This window comes from Anguilla anguilla, chromosome 10 (assembly GCF_013347855.1).
Source record: "Anguilla anguilla isolate fAngAng1 chromosome 10, fAngAng1.pri, whole genome shotgun sequence".
Classification (NCBI taxonomy): Eukaryota; Metazoa; Chordata; class Actinopteri; order Anguilliformes; family Anguillidae; genus Anguilla; species Anguilla anguilla.
This window is the reverse complement of record NC_049210.1, coordinates 15,416,945-15,438,743: the sequence shown is the minus strand read 5'-3', so window position 1 is coordinate 15,438,743 and position 21,799 is coordinate 15,416,945. Positions and strand designations below refer to the sequence as shown.

The 21,799-nt window shown below is 47.4% G+C and overlaps 1 protein-coding gene across 3 annotated transcripts in view; it reads right to left on the bottom strand.

Moving 5' to 3' along the window:
• LOC118206623 (citron rho-interacting kinase-like) overlaps positions 1-21,799 on the bottom strand; it is a 77,464-nt gene that overhangs the window by 14,324 nt on the left and 41,341 nt on the right. For 2 of the 3 annotated variants that reach the window (XM_035379510.1, XM_035379511.1), the window contains exons 19-32: positions 20,826-20,921; positions 20,119-20,235; positions 18,188-18,297; positions 17,793-17,967; positions 17,084-17,281; positions 16,501-16,554; positions 11,137-11,334; positions 9,764-9,957; positions 8,720-8,855; positions 8,369-8,473; positions 7,499-7,639; positions 4,096-4,203; positions 3,564-3,744; positions 2,916-3,083 (exon numbers count right to left, since the gene is read on the bottom strand). In XM_035379510.1, the coding sequence (XP_035235401.1) occupies positions 2,916-3,083; positions 3,564-3,744; positions 4,096-4,203; positions 7,499-7,639; positions 8,369-8,473; positions 8,720-8,855; positions 9,764-9,957; positions 11,137-11,334; positions 16,501-16,554; positions 17,084-17,281; positions 17,793-17,967; positions 18,188-18,297; positions 20,119-20,235; positions 20,826-20,921 (1,981 nt within the window). Of the gene's footprint in view, positions 1-1,769; positions 1,794-2,915; positions 3,084-3,563; positions 3,745-4,095; positions 4,204-7,498; positions 7,640-8,368; positions 8,474-8,719; positions 8,856-9,763; positions 9,958-11,136; positions 11,335-16,500; positions 16,555-17,083; positions 17,282-17,792; positions 17,968-18,187; positions 18,298-20,118; positions 20,236-20,825; positions 20,922-21,799 lie in introns of all 3 variants that reach the window. The other variant, XM_035379512.1, reaches the window with a different exon arrangement.

Genomic DNA, 21,799 nt, shown 5'->3' with positions numbered 1-21,799 from the left:
TGTTTCCCTTCTCATCCATTTCTTACCAGGTAATGAATGACACTCAAAGGCACTTGGAAGTCTAATACACAGGTGACTGCTAATGCTTTTGTTAGCTCGCACTTCTGTATCAACGTGCTTTTTCTGACACTACAGCTGCGGTGACAAGCATCCCTGCTTTGTCTGCGAAACTCCTGAACAGCAATTTGCAAAGGAACACAAGTTAAAAAATATACACCAATGGGATATAATCAAAGACAAGGTGTTCTCAGCAGCACACAGAGGAAGAACTAAAGGAGAAAGAACAAAAAGAAAATCAAAAGGCGAAAAGAGATCCTGTCATCTTGGTTCAGGATCAGCGCTCTCCTTTGGGAGGGGCAGATGAGATTCATGCACAGGATGCATCAGGCAGGGAGCATGTGCTGGCTTTTGCAGGATGTCTCAGTGTAAGCCCAGGTCTTATTAAAGGAAAACAAATAATAAAGGAGAGGAGTTCCCCGGGGAATGGTCTGTGACCCGTGGTTGAACGGCAGCAAGCAGAGGTCTTTGGGAGAATGACTGCGGATATGATTCCAGGCAATTGCTTCAGATTTTCTGAACCTTGCACTCAGAAAAAAGATTTCGAAGACTCCACATTTACATACTGCAGGAAAGTGTTTTGTTCAACCGGTCCTATCTACGGTTAGGAACCAGTAAATGAACTGAAACCTTCATAGAGCATTATGGTAATTTCTCAACTCATTAAATTGCCAGTCCATTTCCAGAATTGGCTGAGATAAAATGGAACCGACCCCCAGTGCTGCTCTTATCTAATGAAGAAACACCTAAGATAGGAGGAGGGCCGGGGGTCAATAAAATCTAGATTCTGTGAACGTGAATGAAGAAATGAGTTAGACTGGATGAAGAAAATGCAACAAAACCAAACAAACACAAAAAAAACAAACCTTTGTGTAAACATGAAATTACTTAAGATGCAGTGGTCCGGTTAACACAGGATTCTGCATTTTTTTATCCACAGAAAAAGCCAAATCGCAGAAAAACATACACCGTGACTAATAAACACAGATAATCCAACAAAAAAAAAGAGATTACAACAGGCGATGACCCAGACTTGAACCACAACAAAATAATTACTCCTGTTTCTTTTAGATAATCGTCTTACGGTGTCTGACGTTTGTGTTGTTTATTGATCATATTTACACAGCTGTTGGCAGCATTGTGAGATGCACAGAGAAAGTTAAATTGAATGAAAAGTTAAAAAAACGAGAAGTCACGTTCTAGCTAGCTTGCTCAACATGAGTAAAATAAAACAGAAATCTCTCCTAGGGTTTTAGCCTGTGGCAAAAATTTGTTTTGATCAGAACACCAAAACATTACTTGTAGCTTATTTCATAATAAAATTGTCATAATAAAATTAGGACATCGTGCCATTACATATTGGCATATATTGGCCAAAAGTGCGTAAGGCACAACTGCAAACTCCATACGGCCTTGACAGGTACAGTGATATATACATATCTGTCCATCAGACTGCCATGGTAAAATGAAAACCCAACATCTCTATAATAAGGCACTACAGCAGAATCCAGACACCTTTAGTTTCACTGGCTTCAATTACTGAATGAATGAACCTGTCAAATAATTTGCACTTCTACAGAGTCTTTATTTTTTCTGGTGCAGAGGTTCATAAACCCGGCTCATTGGCCCGTCTGCCAAATGGGGGAGGAGAGAGGAGGTGCTGGGGAGGAGAGCAAACCGGGCCTCCTGCTGCCAGGGTGCTGTAAACTTACTTTCAAAGGTGACTCTCCTCCTCTCTGCAGAGTGTTAGAGGGGAGAGAGACAGGAGGAGTCAGGAGAGGCACGAGAGCTAGCGCGAGAGCTAGCGCGCGGTCGTCCGGCAGGAAGGCCACTGACGTAAAAGTGAACCTCACAGTGCACCCAACTGGACGCAGGACTCATTGCACAAAGCATACTCAGAGGGGCACACGATGCAGTGCACCCCGGGTACAGATACGATGCAGTGGAAAGCCAGGGAAGATAAAACTGCTTTCATCTGGATGCCATCTTAGTCATATTTTCAGCCAAATGTAGGATAACAGTTTCAGAACAAAACATTTTATAGCATTCAGTGCAGGCCAGGGAGTCCAAGTCCTCTCAATATGCCCAGCCAGCAGGGCCGTCTCTAGTGTTACTGAGGAAAGGAAAAGGTCAATTTTCTGTTGGCTTTGTGGTGCAGTTAATACAGTCACTTTGGGAGCACACACTGACCTGCATGCATGATTTGTTTCCTTTATAAGAATCATTCTGGCACCATGGGCTCCACACACAACAGACCTTTAAAACTGCTCAATTATGTGCATACCAGGTTTTTGCTACATTTTAGAAAAAATAACAAGTACAAAGTCTTCTCAGGTTAAGTAGAAAGAAAGACCCCAGGCACTCTTTATGAGCTGAATGAAAATGCCTTTATTAGAGTGTGATGTACTGTAATAAAGGTATTTTAATTCACGCCAGAAAGAGAGCTCTGGTTAAGCTGGAAAAAAAAACCCATCTCAAAAGGCATTTTTTAAATGGATTCTTTCGCTGGTGCATCCATGTAGTGCCGCTGCTATTATTTATGTAAAGCACACTGGGTTGCCTCTGTGTATGAAATGTGCTATAGAAATACATTTTGATTGATTATTCTTCATAAAATAATAAAGTCTGTTAGACAGAAATGCTCTGAGACTACTGAGGAACACCAGTACCACCTGCACCTGAATGGCTGCTGTAGTAGCAGCCAGTGGGATGGAATTGGGGGTTGTGTGTATGCGTATGTGTGTGTGTGTGTGTGTATGTGTATGTGTGTGCCTGCATGTGTGTGTCTGTGTGTGCGTGTGCATGTGTGTGTGTGTGTGTGTGTGTCGGCGTGAGAGAGCGGGCCTACAGGGACGCACCTTCAGGGGTGGCGTTTTCCTTCCTGCGGGCGGAGTTGGACGGGGCCAGGAGGCTGCTGGGATTGGGCTGGTGCTCGGGGGACTTGACGATGGCCGACATGATGATCTGCTGGCGAGCGGTGGCCGGGGTGGCGGGAGCGCCGTGCTCCACGGCCTTGAAGTGGGTCGCTGGAGAGGAGAGAGAGGAGAGAGAGGAGAGAGATAATGGGAGACTTATTTCCCCCGCGCACTGGCAGGTTTAAAATGACCCCAGTCCCACCGGCTCACTCTGCTCTTTATTAGACTCTTACAGAGCAGCCCAGCGCTCAGTCTAGCGCACAGCAATACAGCTCATCAGCCGTTACTGCTGGGGAAAATAGAAAACACTCATCTTCACAAGAGCAGCATTTTAGCTTTGCCAAGGGATCAGATACACTTATGCGGGGGAAAAATAAAAAAATCTAAAGGTTGTAAAGCATAAATTTAAAAGGTTCCTTCCGATGGGAGAGCAAAGCCTTACATACCCCAGAATGGGAGGAGTCGTAATGTTTTTTTGAGCGACATCACATCACATTTTAACCAGTCACAGCAGCTGTAGAAAGCATAGTTCTATGATTCAGGTCCATGTGGCCTTTTGACTGACGGCACGTAGCCCCGCCCATGTCTCACCCTCCTCCCGCAGGGAGCGCAGCTCGATGCGCATCTTCTGCAGCGCCTCCTCCAGCTCGGAGCAGCGCGCCCGCTCCTTGTCCAGCGCCGCCTTCATGTCGTTGTACTGCATGGGCACCTGGGGCTGGGCCTGGGCCTGGGCCGCGCTCAGCAGGTCCTCCCGCCGCCGCCCGAATATGCCCTGCGCCACAGGAGCGGCCAATCAACACGGGGGGAGAAGGTAACCAAGCAACCAGAACAACTGGCCAGTACGGAATACCGTCAGATGGAAGGTCAGATGGACCGGCGACTTTCAATCAAGGACGCAGAGCTTGCATGTGCCTGACAGGGTAGAATGCTTCACCCAAGGACGTCATGATGTCATCTGATACATTCTTTCACACTGTCACCTGACAGGGCTCTAAGACCTGCCTATTTGAAATTTGTCAACGTTGTTGACGAGCATCATGAACGCTACCGGGTTCTGGGTGGCAGTCCTCCAGTGCGGACATGTAACGATGAGAGAAGACAAGGTCACTGAACAAACCCTCACCTTCTTCTTCTTGGAGGGCTGGTCCATCTTGGCCTGGAGAAAGTCGATGAGCTTGGTCTGCTGGGATATGGTGCCCTCCATCTTTACTTTCTCATGTGAGTACACGGCCTGTAGGGGGAGCCAGTGTGTAATCTGTGATTACAAGGCGATGGGGAATCCAACTTTGAAATCTCACAAGCAGTATTCATTATGTTCAGGGAATATTTCAGTTCTGAATCCAAAGGTATTCCAATATGGAATCTGATCACTTGGACTTATTAAAATGTTTTAATTGGTGGGAGGTGGGGAGGAACCTCCCCCCTAAATAAGCTTCAATGACATCTTTGATACGCAAGCTTTTACAAAAGCGTGTCTTCAAGCTTCGACAAACCACTTAGGCGCTCACATAATGGAAAACAGTCTGAAAAATGTAATACCAGCCAAGGACAACATGGACATGCAAAAGTGATGTTGGCATGTCTTCGTACCACACAGCAAATTAAATCTGAGCTTCTGCCAAAACAATCAGGCCCCTTTTAAACAGTAAGCGGCAAATGCTTCCATGCCCCTTTCTCCACTGTGATTACATCCATGTCATGCAACACGACAGTTCTGCTTGAACATCTGACTGCAGAAGAGCAACAGGAAACAACTCTTCTGGTTGATTACATGTAGTTACCGAAAATGGCACTGCAGTTAATTTATTCATATCTTTGCAGCGTCCAATTAGTTATGCATGTACAAACATTTATGTGGTATTTATATGCTAATCTAAGATGTCACATAAATAATGCATAGTCCTATTATTGGTCTAATTTTGTTATTTCAAGAGAGCACAATGCGATGGGTCTAGCACTGCATGACAACAAACAGTCTTCACATTTTCATTTTGATTCAAAAGGACTTTGATCTTCACAAAGACACAGACAGCTGATGTAGTATTTCTTTCGAAAGCATTTGAGCGTAATTGCCAAATAGTTTTTCTCAGAGATATGTTCTAGATACACTACGTGGCCAAAAGTATGTAAGACACCTGACATTCAACATCTCATCCAAAATTATTGGCATTAATATAAAGTTGGTCAAGCCTTTGCAGCTATAACAACCTCCACTCTTCTGGGAAGGCTTTATACTAGATGTTGCAGCATTGCTGCAGGGATTTGCTTCCATTCAACCAAAAGAGCATTAGTGATTGTGTGATTAGGCCTGGCTCGCAGTTGGCTTTCCAGCTGATCCCAAAGGCGTTAGATGGGGTTGAGGTCAGGGCTCTGTGCAGGCCAGTCAAGTTCTTCCACACCGTTCTTGACAAAACCATTTCTATATGGACTTCACTGTGTGCCCGGGGGCATTGTCATACTGAATGAAAGGAGCAGGAAAGAGCCTTCCTTAAACTGTTGGGGAAGCACAGAATCGTCTAGAATGTGATTATATGCTGTAGCATTAAAATTGGACAACACTGGAACTAAGGGGCCGAGCCCAAACCATGAAAAACAGCCCCAGACCAGGAAGTGTCCAGATACTTTTGGTCATATAGGCTAAAAATTCAAATGCAACACTGAATATACAGTACATTACTGTGCCTAAATATTGAGAAGCAAGTTATCACTTCTAAGGTACAGCACACACTAAAATACTGAAAGGTTTATGTGCCAGACAGAGCGCGGCATTGAGTCAAATAACCCTGCCATCCAAAAACAGGTCTTGGCAGCACAGAGAAATAACTTCACATTTAACTTTTAATGGGGGATTTAGAGAGGAAATTCAGAATTCCTCTGCAACTGGGCAGCCCTTAAGTCAAGACATCAGTTGACAGATAACCCATCCCACATGCATTCAACCTGGAACGCTGTTCATAACTCAAGATAAAATGAGGACGTTTCTTCAATTGTTCATCCTGTGGAATCTGGTTTAGAGAAGCGTCCTTACACTCAATGCGCTGGATCAAACTGTGCCCCCGGTACGAGGAGCCAGCGATGGAAAAAGGTAAGAGCACTAACCACATACGGCAAAAACACGTCAGTCTACACCAGAAATGCATTTGCTTATTAATTCTCACTTGTCCACAAAAATGGCATAAACCAAAAGGCACTCAGGTACACGAGCAAAATATTTTTGTACCTTTTAGGTTGTGCAGCTGAGCACCTTTTGATTTTTTGGTATTTTTTGTCAGCATGTGAGCATTAATGACAGTGGTTGAGCTAGCCCATGGAATGCTGCATTTTTGGAACGTAGGACATTTCTGCATCTTACACTAATTCACTTGCGTTCTGATAAAAATATCTATTTTAGTTATAATGTGCCAACTCACTGTAACAACACAAAACATGTATGGCGTTCATAATTTCATTATGACACTTGTAACAAAAGCGGGACGAAATAAGCTACAAGCAATGTTTTGCAAGCAAAGTTAATTTTTGCCACAAAAACAAGACCTTGCAATATAATCTATTACCAGTTCCTAAATTCCAGTGGTTAATGGAACATTCAAAATTACGTAAAAGGACAACATTGGGCTTATGAAATCAGAGTTTGCGGAAATCAGTTGGCATAGCTGTACTGCGGTAGTGTAAGAATGAAAGGGTTTACTGTACAGCACAGTACATTGCAGTTTTTGTCTAAAGCAGCAAGCTTAAAATACCGAGACCACAAGTCCACAATTACAGCTGGTAAATGAGCATGACCACTGACTAAAGGAACTGACAAGACATGTTTGGTCAGAAAGTGAGAGGCCAATGCTTCCTTTCACCATAGCCTGCCCTGCTGCGAGTGGCTTTTTAATAAAGGCTGGAGAGGGGGGAGGCCGTTCTGCTGTGCCTTTCGCTATTCCCATTATTAAAAAATCTGTTCAAAAGCAGAACCGCCAAAGGCTAAATATAAACCCAGCATGCCTTGCCAAGTTAACTTGAGGACTGCCAGCTACAGTCGCTCCTCATGTTGTGTTTACTAACCTTTACAGCCTTTTAGCTGCACTGTGTGCTTTAAAGAGGCACAGTGCAATACTACCAGCATGAAGTGGACTGGACAGAGGAGAACAAGACTACTGTAAATGCACTAATACGACACTATAACTTGGCATAAGAAAGGAAATAAAAGGAACCGTCGCCAGCACAGGAAATCAAGCCATCTCTGTCCTAGAACCGATAAAACCTGCCATTTACTTATGACCTAGATAGTGGACGGCTTCATTAAATATGATAAATAAACTGTTAATATAGCGTTTTTCATGAGGGGCACTCAAAGTGCTATCCAAATGAAGGTAAAACTCACAAAAATAATAGCTCTTATAGATTTATACTGTCTATCTAAATGTGAAGGAGCTGCTTATGCAGTGTTTTGGTAGGGGCTCGCTTGGGTGTGAAAGCATGTATGGAGAATGGCCCTCACGTGGGACCATGGTGTACAGTGGAGGCGGGGGTTAGGCCACCTGGATGTTCTCCAGCTGGTACTCCAGATCGGTGCGCTCGGTCTTCAGCAGGTCGGTCTGGTCCAGGGCGTCCTGCAGGCCCTGCGTCAGGCGGAAGATGTGCGTCTTCTGCAGGTCCATCTGCTGCTGCAGCTTGCCTTGCTGTGGGGGGGTAAAGCACAGGTGGGCCACCAGAGGGAGACATTCCCCAGGGGTTTCACCCTGAGGGACGTCTCCTGGTGCCTTCACAGCTTTCCACATCACATAGAACAGGGCTTCCCAAAATGGGCTCCCAGATGGACCTCAGCAATGAAAATGCAAATGCAACCTATTTTCCCTTACAAGAACATTTTTTACATAAACCCTTATTCCAGAAGTTAAATATTTAATATGTTCAGATAATATGAAGGGTCTGTTTGCTCAAATGTAGTAACACTGTGATCAGTGCAAATATAAAATATTCATGTACAAGTAATACTGCGATCAATGAAAATATTAAATATTCATGTACAAGTGTACTAGCATGCAAGGTTTACATAGCCACCACATTACAGCCTTTGTAGTTGCTGGGCAAAGGTTTCAGAAGTTAACCAGTTTTATCGAGGATGGGGACTTTCAGTAAAAAAAGAAGGTCATTTAAGGGTCTTGAAATAAAAAAATGTGTCAGAACCTCTTACCAGGAATATCTTCCATTATGTCTGTGCAAGTGATGGACAGACTACTAGCTAGCGACAAACTGTATGACCACTGAATACCTAAATGAGGTGAGTGAAATCTTGGAGGCTAAGGCAGGCCCAGCGCTGGCTCACAGCGAGCGTGAACTCTCAGCGGGGCACGCGGTGGATTGGGGTCGTTAAGGTTTGACGGACACCTCGCCCCGCCACGCCCTACCTCGTCCAGCAGCCTCTGCTTCAGCTCGCGCTCCGACTCCAGCTTCTGCTGCAGGCTGCGGGCGTTCATCTCCAGCATGGCGTGCTTCTTCTCCAGGTCATTCAGCTGAGGGAGGGAACACGTTACAGAGCGCTCAGCTGACCGGGCTGACCGACGGACAGACAGACGGACAGAAGAGCAGACTGACAGAAAGAGAGGCGGGTGGAGAGGACGGACAGACGGACCGGCAGAGACGAAGGCAGACGGACAGACGGTAGGACAGGCGGGCAGTAAGAAATACAAGACGGAGAGACAGACAGGCAAAGGCACACGGACAAGCAGACACAGATACACCGCGGGGGGCAGACCCACCGTGTCAGACAGGCTCTCGGCCTTCAGCTTCTGCTCCTTCAGGGCCTGCTGCAGGGCCATGATCTCCGCCTTGTGCTCCTTCACGGCTAGCTCCACCGCCTGGCGGGACTCGGTACTGCGCTGGTCCGCGCGTAGCCTGCACACAGGACAGTCGTTAGGATTCTGCCTGCATTCTTACAGCTGGTCTGCTGAGAGACCAGTATCTGTCCATTTTGCTTTAACGTGTAGTACAGAAATCTGTTAATGTGGACCCTGGGTGCTTTATGTCTTGGGAAGGTCATGGACGTGTAGATCACATACTGAACTTTTCAGTGTCTCTGCTGGGTCAGAGAATGTGTGTGTGTGTGTGTGTGGGTGTGTGTGTGTGTGTGCACGTGTGAGTCTACCCAGACATTTATTAGAATAAATAAACTAAAACACAAACTAAAACAAAAGAAAACCCACAAAGTTTACCAAACAAAAAGGACCTTCACAAACACCTAAACCACAAAGCAAACCACAAGCTACACAAAAGAAACTCCAAAGAAGATCTCAAAGAAAAGAACTCTATGCAACCCACAAAACACAAACACACAGCCAACTACAAACCACCCAAAAGAAACCCGAAAGAAAGATCTCCCCTGCCTCATACTGCTGGGCTTATGTTGGCTCACAGGCAGGTGGAGGCAATCAGGCAATTAGGTAATTAAGCAACTACCTCCACCTGCACTACCCAGGCAAGCAGAGGTGTGTGTTTGGAGTGTGTGCACGTGCATTTGTGTGTGTGTATGCATTCATATGTGTGTGTGTGTGTGTGTGTGTGTTTTGAGTGCGTGCACGTGTATATGTGTATGCATGTGTGTGTGTGTGTGTGTATGCATGCATATGTGTGTGTGTGTGTTTGAGTGTGTTTTGCGTGCGTGCACGTATATATGTGTGTGTGTGTATGTGTCTGTGTCTGTGTGTGTGTGTGTGTGTGTGTGTGTCTGTGTGTATGCATTTGTGTGTGTGTATGCATGCATATGTGTGTGTGTCTGTGTATGTGCGTGTACGCATGTCCATTACCGGTTCTGCTTCTCATTGTCCAGCAGTCTCTGCATGTCGCGGGTCCTCTTCTCGGCCTGGCCCTTCTCGTCCTCCAGGGTGCCCCTCCAGGCCTCCCACTGCCGCTCCTTCTCCAGCAGCTCGTCATTCAGTGTCTCCAGCTCCAGCACCTGCTCCTCCAGCATGGTGCAGGTGGTCTTCAGGGTCTCAATGTTCTGAGCAGAGGAGCAGAACAGGGGCTCAACACAAGCTCATCTCAGTCAGAATGCACTACTCTAATCTGGAACAGCGATACACACACTGTATCTGATACTCCCTGAGCTTATTACAACTGCTCCACTCAAATAAAGATGAATGTGACATATCAGTGGTAATAAGAGCTAGCTTGTAACATAAACAGGGATGTGGTAGGGGCTATTACTTGGCACACAGTCATTTTGAGACTTTGAGCATATGGTTATCAAAAGTCAAAAACATAAAGAGGTGAACTTTAACCGCTCCAAAATTTTGCTCCCAGCAAAAATAAATATGTATATTTTGAATTACCTGGTCATGAGAGCACATTTTAAAAACTCATAATTCCCTGCTTTCTCAGAAACTTTTTGACCGATCTGAATCGTGAGAACAGGCTGCTCGCGGTTTAGAGCTGCTTCCTGCTGGCCGTCGGGCAGCCTGAGCCGGGAGACGGAGAGCGAGCGGAGAGAAGCCGGGCCCCTCCAAATATAGCAGCAGTACCTGCGAAGGCCGCACACACTCCAGGGTGAAACAACCTGAGGGTGAGGATGATGACACATCTCTCCCACACCCTCGTCTGCATCCCAGCTCTCTGGCTTACACCCCCCCCCCCCCCCCCTCGCACCCGCCCCCGTTATGCAACTGTGAGGACAGGGAGACTGCGCACCCCACCACCGCCCACGAGCGCTCTCCCTCCCACAGGACCGCTGCCTCTCCGCTCACAGTCCTCACGCTGCACAAACACACCTCAACATCTCTGCCGGTATTTCATCAAAAACACTCCAGCCTCTCTCTCTGTGCTGTTTTTTCCCCCCCTTTATTCAGACAGGGGGGAAGCAGAGAGGGAAACAGATAGAGGGGGGTTTGCAGTACACAAAGTACCACCGTGGGCAACTGAACCCGGGCTGCACAGGGAGAGTCGTATATTACATTCAACATTGCTGTCTCTGCGTGTAACACCCTCTGTTTGCAGACTGTTGCACGTTGGCGGGGTGTGTGTGTGTGTGCCCATGACGATGCGTCTCACACTCGCTCTTGTTGCTCATTGTGCCTGCTGGGTTTTCTTCACCTGTTCTGGCTTGATGGAGACGCTGCTGCCCGCCGTCTCTGGACTGCAGTTTGGTCTGTAATGGGCGCGTGCGGTCCGGCGCTTCCCTCACCTGCTTCTGGTTGTTGAGGTGCATCTCGCGGTCGGCCACCTCCCTGCGCAGCCGGTCCACGTCCTGCCGCAGCTGCAGCCGGTCCTCGCTCTCGTCCGAGGCCTCGTCCAGCTGCTTGGACAGGTAGAAGTTCTGCCGGTTCAGCTCGGCGTTCTCCTGGGTCAGCTGGGTCAGCTGCTCCTCCAGGTCAGTGATCACCTGGGGGGGTCAGCGAGCGGAGCACGAAGTTAATAACGCAGCGAAACTCCAACACAGTGCATTCTGGTCCTGTCAGAATGACCACTGATCTTCTGCACAAGCAGGAGCCCAGGGCTTTAAACACGGAAAGCTTTCCCGGGCACTAGCGGAGTCCATGGGGCCGCTAGAGGTGCGTGTGTGTGTGCGTGCGTCCACTCAATTAATCTGTAGACCCGTCTCTGTGCACAAGAACACACATCGCAGCTTCTGCACAGCGTTTACTCTCCAACCATTCAGTAACACAATTTTCAGAGCCGTACTCTGCTCATTCTGAGGTTGACTTCGAACATGCTTTCCTCCCACGTCTGTTTTAAATGTTTATGATGTGTTAACCTCTCCAACGTATGTCCCAGCACAAGAATTACTGCACACAGATAGCATCTAGACCAAGCATGCTAATGTCTTTGGCACTGTAGCGTCATCAGTTCTCACTATACCATCTATCCCACAGCACATGATCGCTGTCTCATTGGTCTAAACAGCCTCAGGCAGTAAAGAGTGAAGAAAACATTACTTCAAAACAAGGTCCTTAGGCCTTGTACATGGCCCTAATTTGGCCTGTTCTGACTATTTCTCCCTGATCGAGCAAGGGAACGCTCAAATTCGATCATGTGCCCAGTGTTCTTTTGAAGTCACAAGCTGTTATTTAGAGGAAGGGGATTATGGGCAAGGATTTAAAAAATGAAAAGCTCTAAAGCATATCAAATCCAAATCTTCCACTCTCTCTCACTCTCACACACACACACAAACACACACACACACACACACACACACACGTTATGTTTATCTGGCATACTGGCAACATACGTATCAAAAGCTATGGCCACACATTTATTGACTGGCTTAACTGTAAACCAAGTCTGTTCCTGTTCCATAAACTTCCATGAATTTCCCTTGAAAGGCAGGATGCTGCGGCATGCTATGAGAGCGCTTGATTGATTGCAAAGAATGAAGCTTTACAAATGCCACTTAACACTCAACAAATCTTCCTGAACACTCCATATCATCCCACAGTGAAAAGGATATTGAGCTCAGTCAAGTAAACACGAATATGTAATCATAATTCGTCTATTTCCACAGGATAATGACTTGCTCTTGTATTTCAACTGGAGTACATCCTTGAATGCCAATAAATATGCAGGCTTTTCCCCATCGCTATTTTTCTGCTTCTGAATTTCATCCAAAAGACCCATCTTGTCTGTGGAACTGGTATCAACAGGCCATCTGTACACCAGCATTGGCCTAAATGGTTCCATGCTATAGCTGTCTCTACAGCAGTTCCATACCAAAGGTTTGCAAACGGGACTCTGAGGTTGTTGACTCTGAGGAAGATGCTTGTCGAAACGTCAGTCACCCCCCTGCAATAAATGTGCAGACCTTAGAAGTGCTCCAGTATCTTACTTCGGGTAGTTTATTTGAAGTGCCCAGGTAAAAAGCCTTGCTTACATGTATATATTGTCCTCTACTGTCGAGCACCTAAAAACTACCTTTTCATTGGAAACTTGGCTGAAGCGCGTTGGGACTTCACTTTTGGGTTTGCAAACGGGACACACAAAAAATCACCCGACTCATAACTTCCAGCAAAGTAATTCAATGAAAGTTAAATGAACAGAAATTTCTCAGATGTGCTTTGGATTTAAAAGCCTTGGCAGAGCCTTCTGGGAACAGTGCACCCTTGAGCAAGGCTCAACTGGGCTCAACTGAAACGGTTTCGGTGAACAGCCGATGCTATTAGTCACCCTGCGTAATGACATTTGCTACGCACATAAACACTGAAGGCTGCCAGCCAGCCCTGTGTACAGGTGTCCGAGCTCTCTGGGTGAGTGTGAATGTTGGCCTGTGCCACGGATTGTGAGCGACCAGACAGAGGACCGGAACCAGGGAGCGGCTCCAGAGCTACAGAGGGCAGGAAGTGCAATCCCTAAACAGAGCGACGGCTCCCTCATTGAGCCGCTCTGCCCTGAGCGTTTCACCCTTTAACGGCACGGTTTAAAAAGACCCATTTTTAGAGAGACAGTGATATCAGACTGCCTGCAAAATCCAAACCCTTCATATCATTCTCAGTGACAATGGGCGGACATATCGGCACAGACGAGAGCACTAGCCATCAGCAGGAGAGCAGCTGCACAGGGATGGCAGTGAAATGTGAGTGTGGGTGTGTTTATGTGTGTGTGTGTGTGTGTTTGTGTGTGTATGCTTGTGTGTGTATTGTGTTTATGCATGTGCGTGTGTGTGTGTGTATATGTTTGCGTGTGTGTGTGTGAGAGTGCATGTGTGTATTGTGTTTATGTGTGTGTGTTTGTGTGTGTGTGTATGCTTGTGTGTGCGTGTGTGTATTGTGTTTATGCATGTGTGTGTGTGTATGTGTTTATGTGTGTGTGTGAGAGTGCGTGTGTGTATTGTGTTTATGTGTGTGTGTGTGTGTGTGAGAGAGAGTGTGTGTGTGTGTGTGTGTGTGTTTGTGCGTGTGTGTGTGTGTGTGTGTGTGTGCGTGTGTGTGTATTGTGTTTATGCATGTGTATGTGTGTATGTGTTTGTGTGTGTGTGTGTGAGAGTGCTTGTGTGTATTGTGTTTATGTGTGTGTGTTTGTATGTGTGTATGCTTGTGTGTGCGTGCGTGTATTGTGTTTATGCATGTGCGTGTGTGTGTATGTGTTTATGTGTGTGTGTGTATGCTTGTGTGTGTGCGTGTGTATGTGTATGTGTGTGTGTGTGTGTGTGTGAGAGAGAGTGTGTGCGTGTGTATGTGTATGTGTGTGTGTGTGTGAGAGAGTGTGTGTGTGTGTATGTGGGGTGAAGGGAGGACTGTTTATTTTCTGTCCAGCAATCAGCAGCCCTTTGGAAAGCTCCCAGAGGGACTGTATCCTGAACTGCCAGAAGCTCGCTCAGGTCAGCAATAAGCTGTCCAATTTCCTCCCTCATCCTCAGTCACACAGTACTGTACTCACATACACCATGCCGGCTCATAGTCTTTCACAGCTGTACTAATGGCGAAACACTAGTGCAGCACCAGCAGTGCACTGAACTGCGGGTGTGCATAAAATTTTAACTGTGAAACAGACCCAGGTTCAGGAGGGTACAGTGAAACTAGTGCTAACAAACAATTGCTTTGGTTGGGGATTACAGAAAATAAAGTTCAAAGAAGCTAAAAATAACAACCATGGAACAAAACAAAAAATGACAACGACTACAAAAGGCTGAGTGCACAAGATGGGTGATAAATAAGAGAATAAAATGCTGACAAATCTCTCAGTCTGTTCATTGCATTGCGAATGGCTGCCCGGCCCGGAGGTTGGGCATCAGCAGTGCTGCGAACGCACTTTCACAGCAGCTTGCGAGTGGGAGTGAGCTGAAAGTGGGGCAGGGAGCGGAGATGAAACAGCTCCGTGTTACTGGACAATTGAGCCGCATCCAGGCAGTGATTCAGACAAACGGACTTAAGAGGACATGTAATTCTCAAAACGCAATAGCCACCGGCCCTCGCACGGGAACGCAAACCAGGGGGATATTCTGGGTCACTTTCGCCCGGTTTGCGAATTCAAGCAGGCAAGTGAGAGTGTGTAAAGCTACCGCTGACAAAGTAAATATTTGCTGGGGTGCACCGTAAATACGCAAAAAAAGTACTAAGTAAGATCTCAATATTGACCCAAATGTCATCAAAACAAGAAAAGAATTGGTCAGATATCAAATCAGATATATGAAAATTAGTCAGATGCACATTTGCACATAGATAAAGTGGTTTTGGCTTCAAAACTGTGGCGACACCAGTGGCACAAAATGGCCTGTTATTGCGATAAATGTAATCGTTCATGCTCATCTGTAGGACAATTCCGTCCTCACTTTCTCCCAACATTTCATTCAAGCTGAATGAATTCTAATGATCTGGGATGCATTTGTATAATTTTGCAAAATAGGCCTATACAAGTATAGTTACTGAATGAGAAACAGGATAATGAGCAGCTAAAATCCTACAACATTATTGTACTCATCTACAAGTCGTTGAGATAAGTTTGACATCATCCATTCCCAGGCCCTAGATTGCAAATATAAGTCAGTGCAATTATAATGATAAATTGGACCGTGACAATATAATGCTGTTATCTTCACGGTACCTTAATTTTCCAAGCTTGATGAGGGCTTTTTTGGCAAATGTGCTTCAAGCTTCTCAAACCTCATTTGAGAAACTGAGGATATACTGTAGCTTTAAAAAAAGAAATTTGTCTGAAAGAACCGAGCTGTCCCTGGCATCATTTGTTACACGAAAAGAGAGTTTTCGCGTGAATAATAGTGCGTCGCGTTGATAATCTTTCTTTCGCTGAGATCACCAATTTGACATTTGCTCCAGTTGAACTGTGATAACACCAGCAGGCTATAATAAACGCGTCAATGAAAATCTAATTTTAGCGTCATTAACTCAAATAGATACAACTAATTAACACAGGCTGGAGGTGAGGGGAAAGATTATTTTGAGAAGAGAAACCTTTGAAACTCCGACAAGCAGCTGAAAAGCACAGCACATCCTTGCCCAGACCAAACAAGCCTGATCTTACTGTGTGGTGGTGCCTCGGGAACGAAACAACTTTGCGACCTTTAAATCATGGAGCAATATAAAGTGCTGTTATGAAACACTGTATTATCAGTAAAAACGTGCTCCCTCAACACTTCCAACTGTTTTTATGGAGACAAACCCTATTAATTATAGCACACACACGAGCACACACGCATGCACGCTCACACACACACACACACACACGCACACGCACGCACGCACACACACACACACACACACGAGTGCACACACGCACACACACACACACACACGCGCACACAGGCACACGCACACACACACACACAAAGGCATGCACGCTCACGCGCACACACACAGGCACACGCACGGACGCACACACACACGCACACACACACACAGGCGCGCGCACACACACACACACACACAGGCACACGCACACACACACACACAGGCACACACGCACACACACACACACACACACACACACACACGCACACACGCACACAGGCACACGCACACACACACACACACACAGGCGCGCGCACACACACACACCTAAAGCGTCACCTAAAGTATCGGGGGAAGTAAGCAGCACATACCGCACAGCTGTCTCTGAGGGCGTCGAACTTGCGCTGGATCTCGTCGCGGTGAGCCTGCCAGGGAGAGAGGAGCAGTCTGAAAACAGCGCACTCATTACAGCAGCGGTCAGGTGAAGTAGGTGAAGGCCGATGTGGCCGAAACGTGTTGGGGTTAGACTGGTTTCTTTAAATTCCTCAGGCCAACTGAATAAAGGCTTTTAAAAACTCATTCCTTCCTCCGACGAGAGTGCCTTGAACTGCACTGAAGTGAGCCCAGTTTCATACTTTCTGCACTGAGGCACCCTTCTGTGCCCAGTTTCATACTTTCTGCACTGAGGCACCCTTCTTTGCTCCCTCTTCCAGAGTAGTGGTCATGTTCCGTCGCCACGGCAACATGAGGTCAGCCACACCCGGGTCAAACACTCATTCCAAACACTTTAACTCCTCAGATAGCACTCGAAAACACTCCCAGAGTAATCTGCAGGGACATTAGCTCATTAGGTTGCAGTTTGGAATATCAGGTTACGTTAGGTATTTTTAAAGAACCGTTTGAACGGGGTTTGGTGCCGGTGGCCCGCCGGCGTGCCGATGCCGGGCCTCTCACCCGCAGCGCGGTGATCTCCTCCTCGGCCTCGGCGGTGGTCTCCTCCAGCTCGGTCTTGGCCTGCTGCAGCTGGCTCTCCAGCGCGCTGCGCGCCACCTGCAGCCCGCCGATCTGCGACTCGCGCTCCTGCAGCGACAGCGTCAGCTCCGTCACCTGCCGCTTGATCTCCAGCTTCTGCTCCTCGTGCTCCAGGCCCATCTGCGGCGGACGGAGAGAGAGAGCGAGAGTGAGGCTCGCGTTCTCTCATCCTCTACAGTCACTTTCACCCCCCCCCCCCACCTCGGTTTGGGAGCTGAACACCCAGCTGTGTTAATGAGCTCATCCCAGGAGCTTCAGGAGAGCGTAGGCTACGCAGCGTCCCACACAAGCGCATGCCGCCAGCCGATACATTTCTCACTCTGCAGTCCACCAGCAGAGCTCAGTGCACTGGAGGACTGCACCGCACAGTCAGCTGTTCAGCCAGACTGCAGGTGCCTGATCAGCCACCGGAGTAAGGCTGTGTGGAAGCACATCTTGACCAGTAGGATGTCAGCGTACCCTGGCATGGGCAAGACTCGCTACGTAGCATGAGATGCCTCCCTAATCTAAGGGAAACCACCTCAGCTACTGTATAAGCACCACCCAGGAGCTGCATATGTCCTAATGCCATTGGGTTTTTAATTACACCCCAGGTTCTCCACCCCCTGGCTGCTGTTCCCCAGCCCTGCACCTCTCTCAGCCTGGTCTCCAGCTCCAGCACGCGGCTCTTGTTGCTCTGGTCCTGCTGGCTCATCTTCTCCAGGTGCTCCTCCAGCTTGGCGTTCTGGGCCTCCAGCTTCCCCGCCTGGGACTCCAGGTAGAACTTCTGCTGCCTCAGCTCCGAGATCATCTCCTCCTGGGCCTTCCTGAGGGGCCCGGAGCACAGGGACCATCAGAGCTCCGGCAGCACGCTCCACAACAGAGAACAGCAAGACCAGCGGGGAAGAGCCTCCATCAACTAGGGGGACTGGAGTTAATGGGAGCGGGACTGATTCTGCGGGAGAGGCCGGAAATCCTCCTCCTCGTCCTCCTCTTTGTCAAACGGGACTCGTACATTCTCGTACACCTCACTTCCTGCACACTTACATGTTCTTCTGGGTGTAGATGCTGCTGTTGGCTGCCAGCTTGTTGGCCTCAGAAAGCTCAGCGATCCTCTGCTCCAAGCTTTTCATCTTCGAGTCCATGGCGTTGATGGTCTGGAAAAGACACACACACACAAACACACGCGCACACACACACGCGCACACACAACACAAACACAGGCACGCACACACGAGCATGCACACACATACAGCACGCGTGCCCACATACACATAGGCGTGTGCATGGACACACACACACACACACACACACACACACGAGGCTCAGCATTAGGCCACACAAGCGAGGGCAGGATGCACCACACAAAACCTCAGCTATGGAGACGCCCAAGTGCATAATGATACACACGGCGGTAATAGCACGCCTCCGTAGGCCGTTCCTGACGCTTAATCAAAGCTGCAGCGCTCTAATAGTGTTTCGCTGTGAAATGATTTGACCCGCGGCGCCGAACGTTTGGGCTCGCAATCATTTCCCCGCGTCTGAGCGCTCGAGGTGCGAAACCGCTATCATTTCACAGGAGTAAGATTTCAAACAAACAAAAAAACGGGCGAAAACAAGTTGAAACTCAGTCGCGGAACACCAGTCATGAGTGATCTGTGAAAGCAACGGGGCTCACTGGGAGTCATAGTGCGCTATGTTCCTGCACATTAGTCAGCTCAAATCCACCACATTATGCACAGTAATGTTGTCCTTCTGCAAGGAGTCCAATTAACCCCAAATGATCTTAGCCTTTAAGAATCTAAAATCCTAAAAATGTTTTTGTATGAGGTTTCTCTCAAACAAAAAAAGTGCCTCTCATTACAATGAGGTTTGCACAGTGCTTAAGTCTACATGATACAACAAGCAGTAAAACAATTTATTCATTCAGGCTATGAAATTTATTTTACTGTACACATGGAAACAGTAGAACAGGTACAGTTTGCATGTGCAGTAAGTATGAAGGTAAGTTTAAAATGCAGTATATTGATATTATTTGGCTCAAAATTCAACTGAAAGATTGATTCTTGCCTGAAAAATCGAATATATTTTCAGCCAGAAACAATGGCTATTCTACTGCAGTTCTGTCAGTGGATACAAAATTCATTCCATGAGGCGAGCTCACTTGATGCAGCGAATAATAACGTTTCCAAGTGAAACCACAAGAACATGAGGACCAGCAGCCTAAATCAGTCCAACTTTTTTTGGTCAAGAATTAAGCCGTTCCAACATTCAATCAAATGGAATCGTCGCTGGCACAGTGGTTACAGTGCTTATATTTAGCAATTATGCACAAGAAATGTATGATTTTAACACATATTACAAGAACATTATAAATAGCGTAGGTCTCTCCCCCCCTAACAGCATGCTTTAAAAAACATGCAATTATCATATGCCCTGAGGAGGCTGGTGCCTGCCCACACTGTCCTTCACACGGTTACTGTAAACACATTGGGCTGAAAGACTAGCACATTTCCTCTCTTCCAATGGCTCTCATACTTTTTCTCCAGGATTGATAAATGTATGCAGAGTACAACCAATCCTCAAACAGAGCCAAGGCCTGTCCTGCCGCTCTGTATCCAGGAGATTAGCAGAGCGTACTTCTGTCTTCAAGGGACAGGCAAACGACAGATCTCATGGGGGGGGGGGGGGGTTGCCGCACGTAGCCGGAGCCCATCTCGAGCCGCCCACCAGGCGATTACAGGTCCGGATTGACAGAGCGACCCGATAGCTCTGCTAACATGAGGGAACCAGTTCTCCATCGCCAGCAAACACTGAAATATTTCATTTGAAACAAACCGAACGTGCCTAACTTCAAATAGTAAGCCAGAAACAAAATTTTGTTTGTAGAATGGAGTACATCGACGGGTACAAGAGCGGGAACCCTCGCCCGTCGTCCCCAAACCCCAGAACCGAATCGCGGTTCCGCCGGGGCTTACCGCCGTCTGCTCGCTGACCAGCTTGCACTTCTCGCGAGCTTCCTCCTCGTGCTTGGCCCGCTTGGACTCCAGCGCTTCTTTTTCGGAAAGGTCGGCCTTCATCTGGGCCTCCAGAACCTGGGACAGGGGTACAGCGTGAAAACCAACAACCGAAACCTCGCCACTTTGGGAATCCCGCGCGTAAAAGGCAAGTAAATCCTCCTAAATTTCACGCACTGCACCACACAGATCAAGCAGGCTTGTGCATTACTTTATTTAGGGAACTAGTCCAGTGTAATTATAAGGCATGTAGCCTTTGAGAAAACCATGGCATTGGGTTGGTTCTAGTTATCCATCTCCATTCAAAACATGAAAGGCAATCATATTAAAGGATGTCATACCTAACAAACAGTATCAAGGCTTCATAAAGGCACCCTTTAATGCGAGGTAGCATACTGGGGAGGGAGTATTCATCATCATCATCACAGGCATTTAGCAGGCGCTCTTATCCAAAGCGACTTACATAACTGTTTACATAGCATTTAGATTGCATCCATTTATACAGCTGGATATATACTGAAGCAATACAGGTTAAGTACCTTGCTCAAGGGCACAATGGCAGTGTGCTACCTGGGAATCGAACCCTGACAAGACCAGCTCCTTACCCATTATGCTACACTGCTGCCCAGGTGTATTCCTTTAAAGCATCTGTTTTATTTATGTGTTACCTTGATCTTATCCTCATACATCCTCTCCTTCTGCACCAGATGGGTCTCCATGCGCTGGGCGGTGGACTGGGCCTCCCGCAGGCTGTCCTCCAGCTCCTGAAGGGACCCAGCACGCAGCAACGTTAAAAACCTGTCTGCCCCCAACACTCACATCAGACTCTCACTCCAACACAAACATCAGACCCTCTCACCCCAACACCAACATCAGACCCTCTCACCCCAACACCAACATCAGACCCTCTCACCCCAACACCAACATCCACACCGTCTCACCCCAACACAGACCCTCACCACAACACCCACATCACACCATCGCACCCCAACAACCATATCAGACCCCTCTCACTGCAACACCAACATCAGACCATCTCACCCCCAACACCCACATCAGACCCTCTCACCCCAACACCAACATCCACACCGTCTCACCCCAACACCAACATCCACACCGTCTCACCCCAACACAGACCCTCACCACAACACCCACATCACACCATCGCACCCCAACACCCATATCAGACCCCTCTCACTGCAACACCAACATCAGACCATCTCACCCCCAACACCCACATTAGACCCCTCTCACTCCAACACCGACATCACACCTTATCACCCAAACACCGACATCACTCCTTATCACCCCAACACCAACATCACACTCTCAGCCCAACACCGATATCACACTCTCTCACCCTGACACAAATATCAGACATCTACACAAGAAAAACAATTTCAGAATATATTGTCATTTGCAAGGCAAATAAATTAAGAAATAAGATGAATTAAATTAAATGGATTAAATAAATATATAATCCAAGCAGGCTAACTATCCATGCTTGCAATCTGTCGCTTTTGGAGCTGAGACAAGCCGGTGGTGAGAGACTAGCTCTGAGAGCAACTGGCTGGAAGAGATGCATGCTGGGGTCTGTGCAGGTGAGAGAGTCCATGTGTGTGGGGATGTGTGTGTGTGTGCA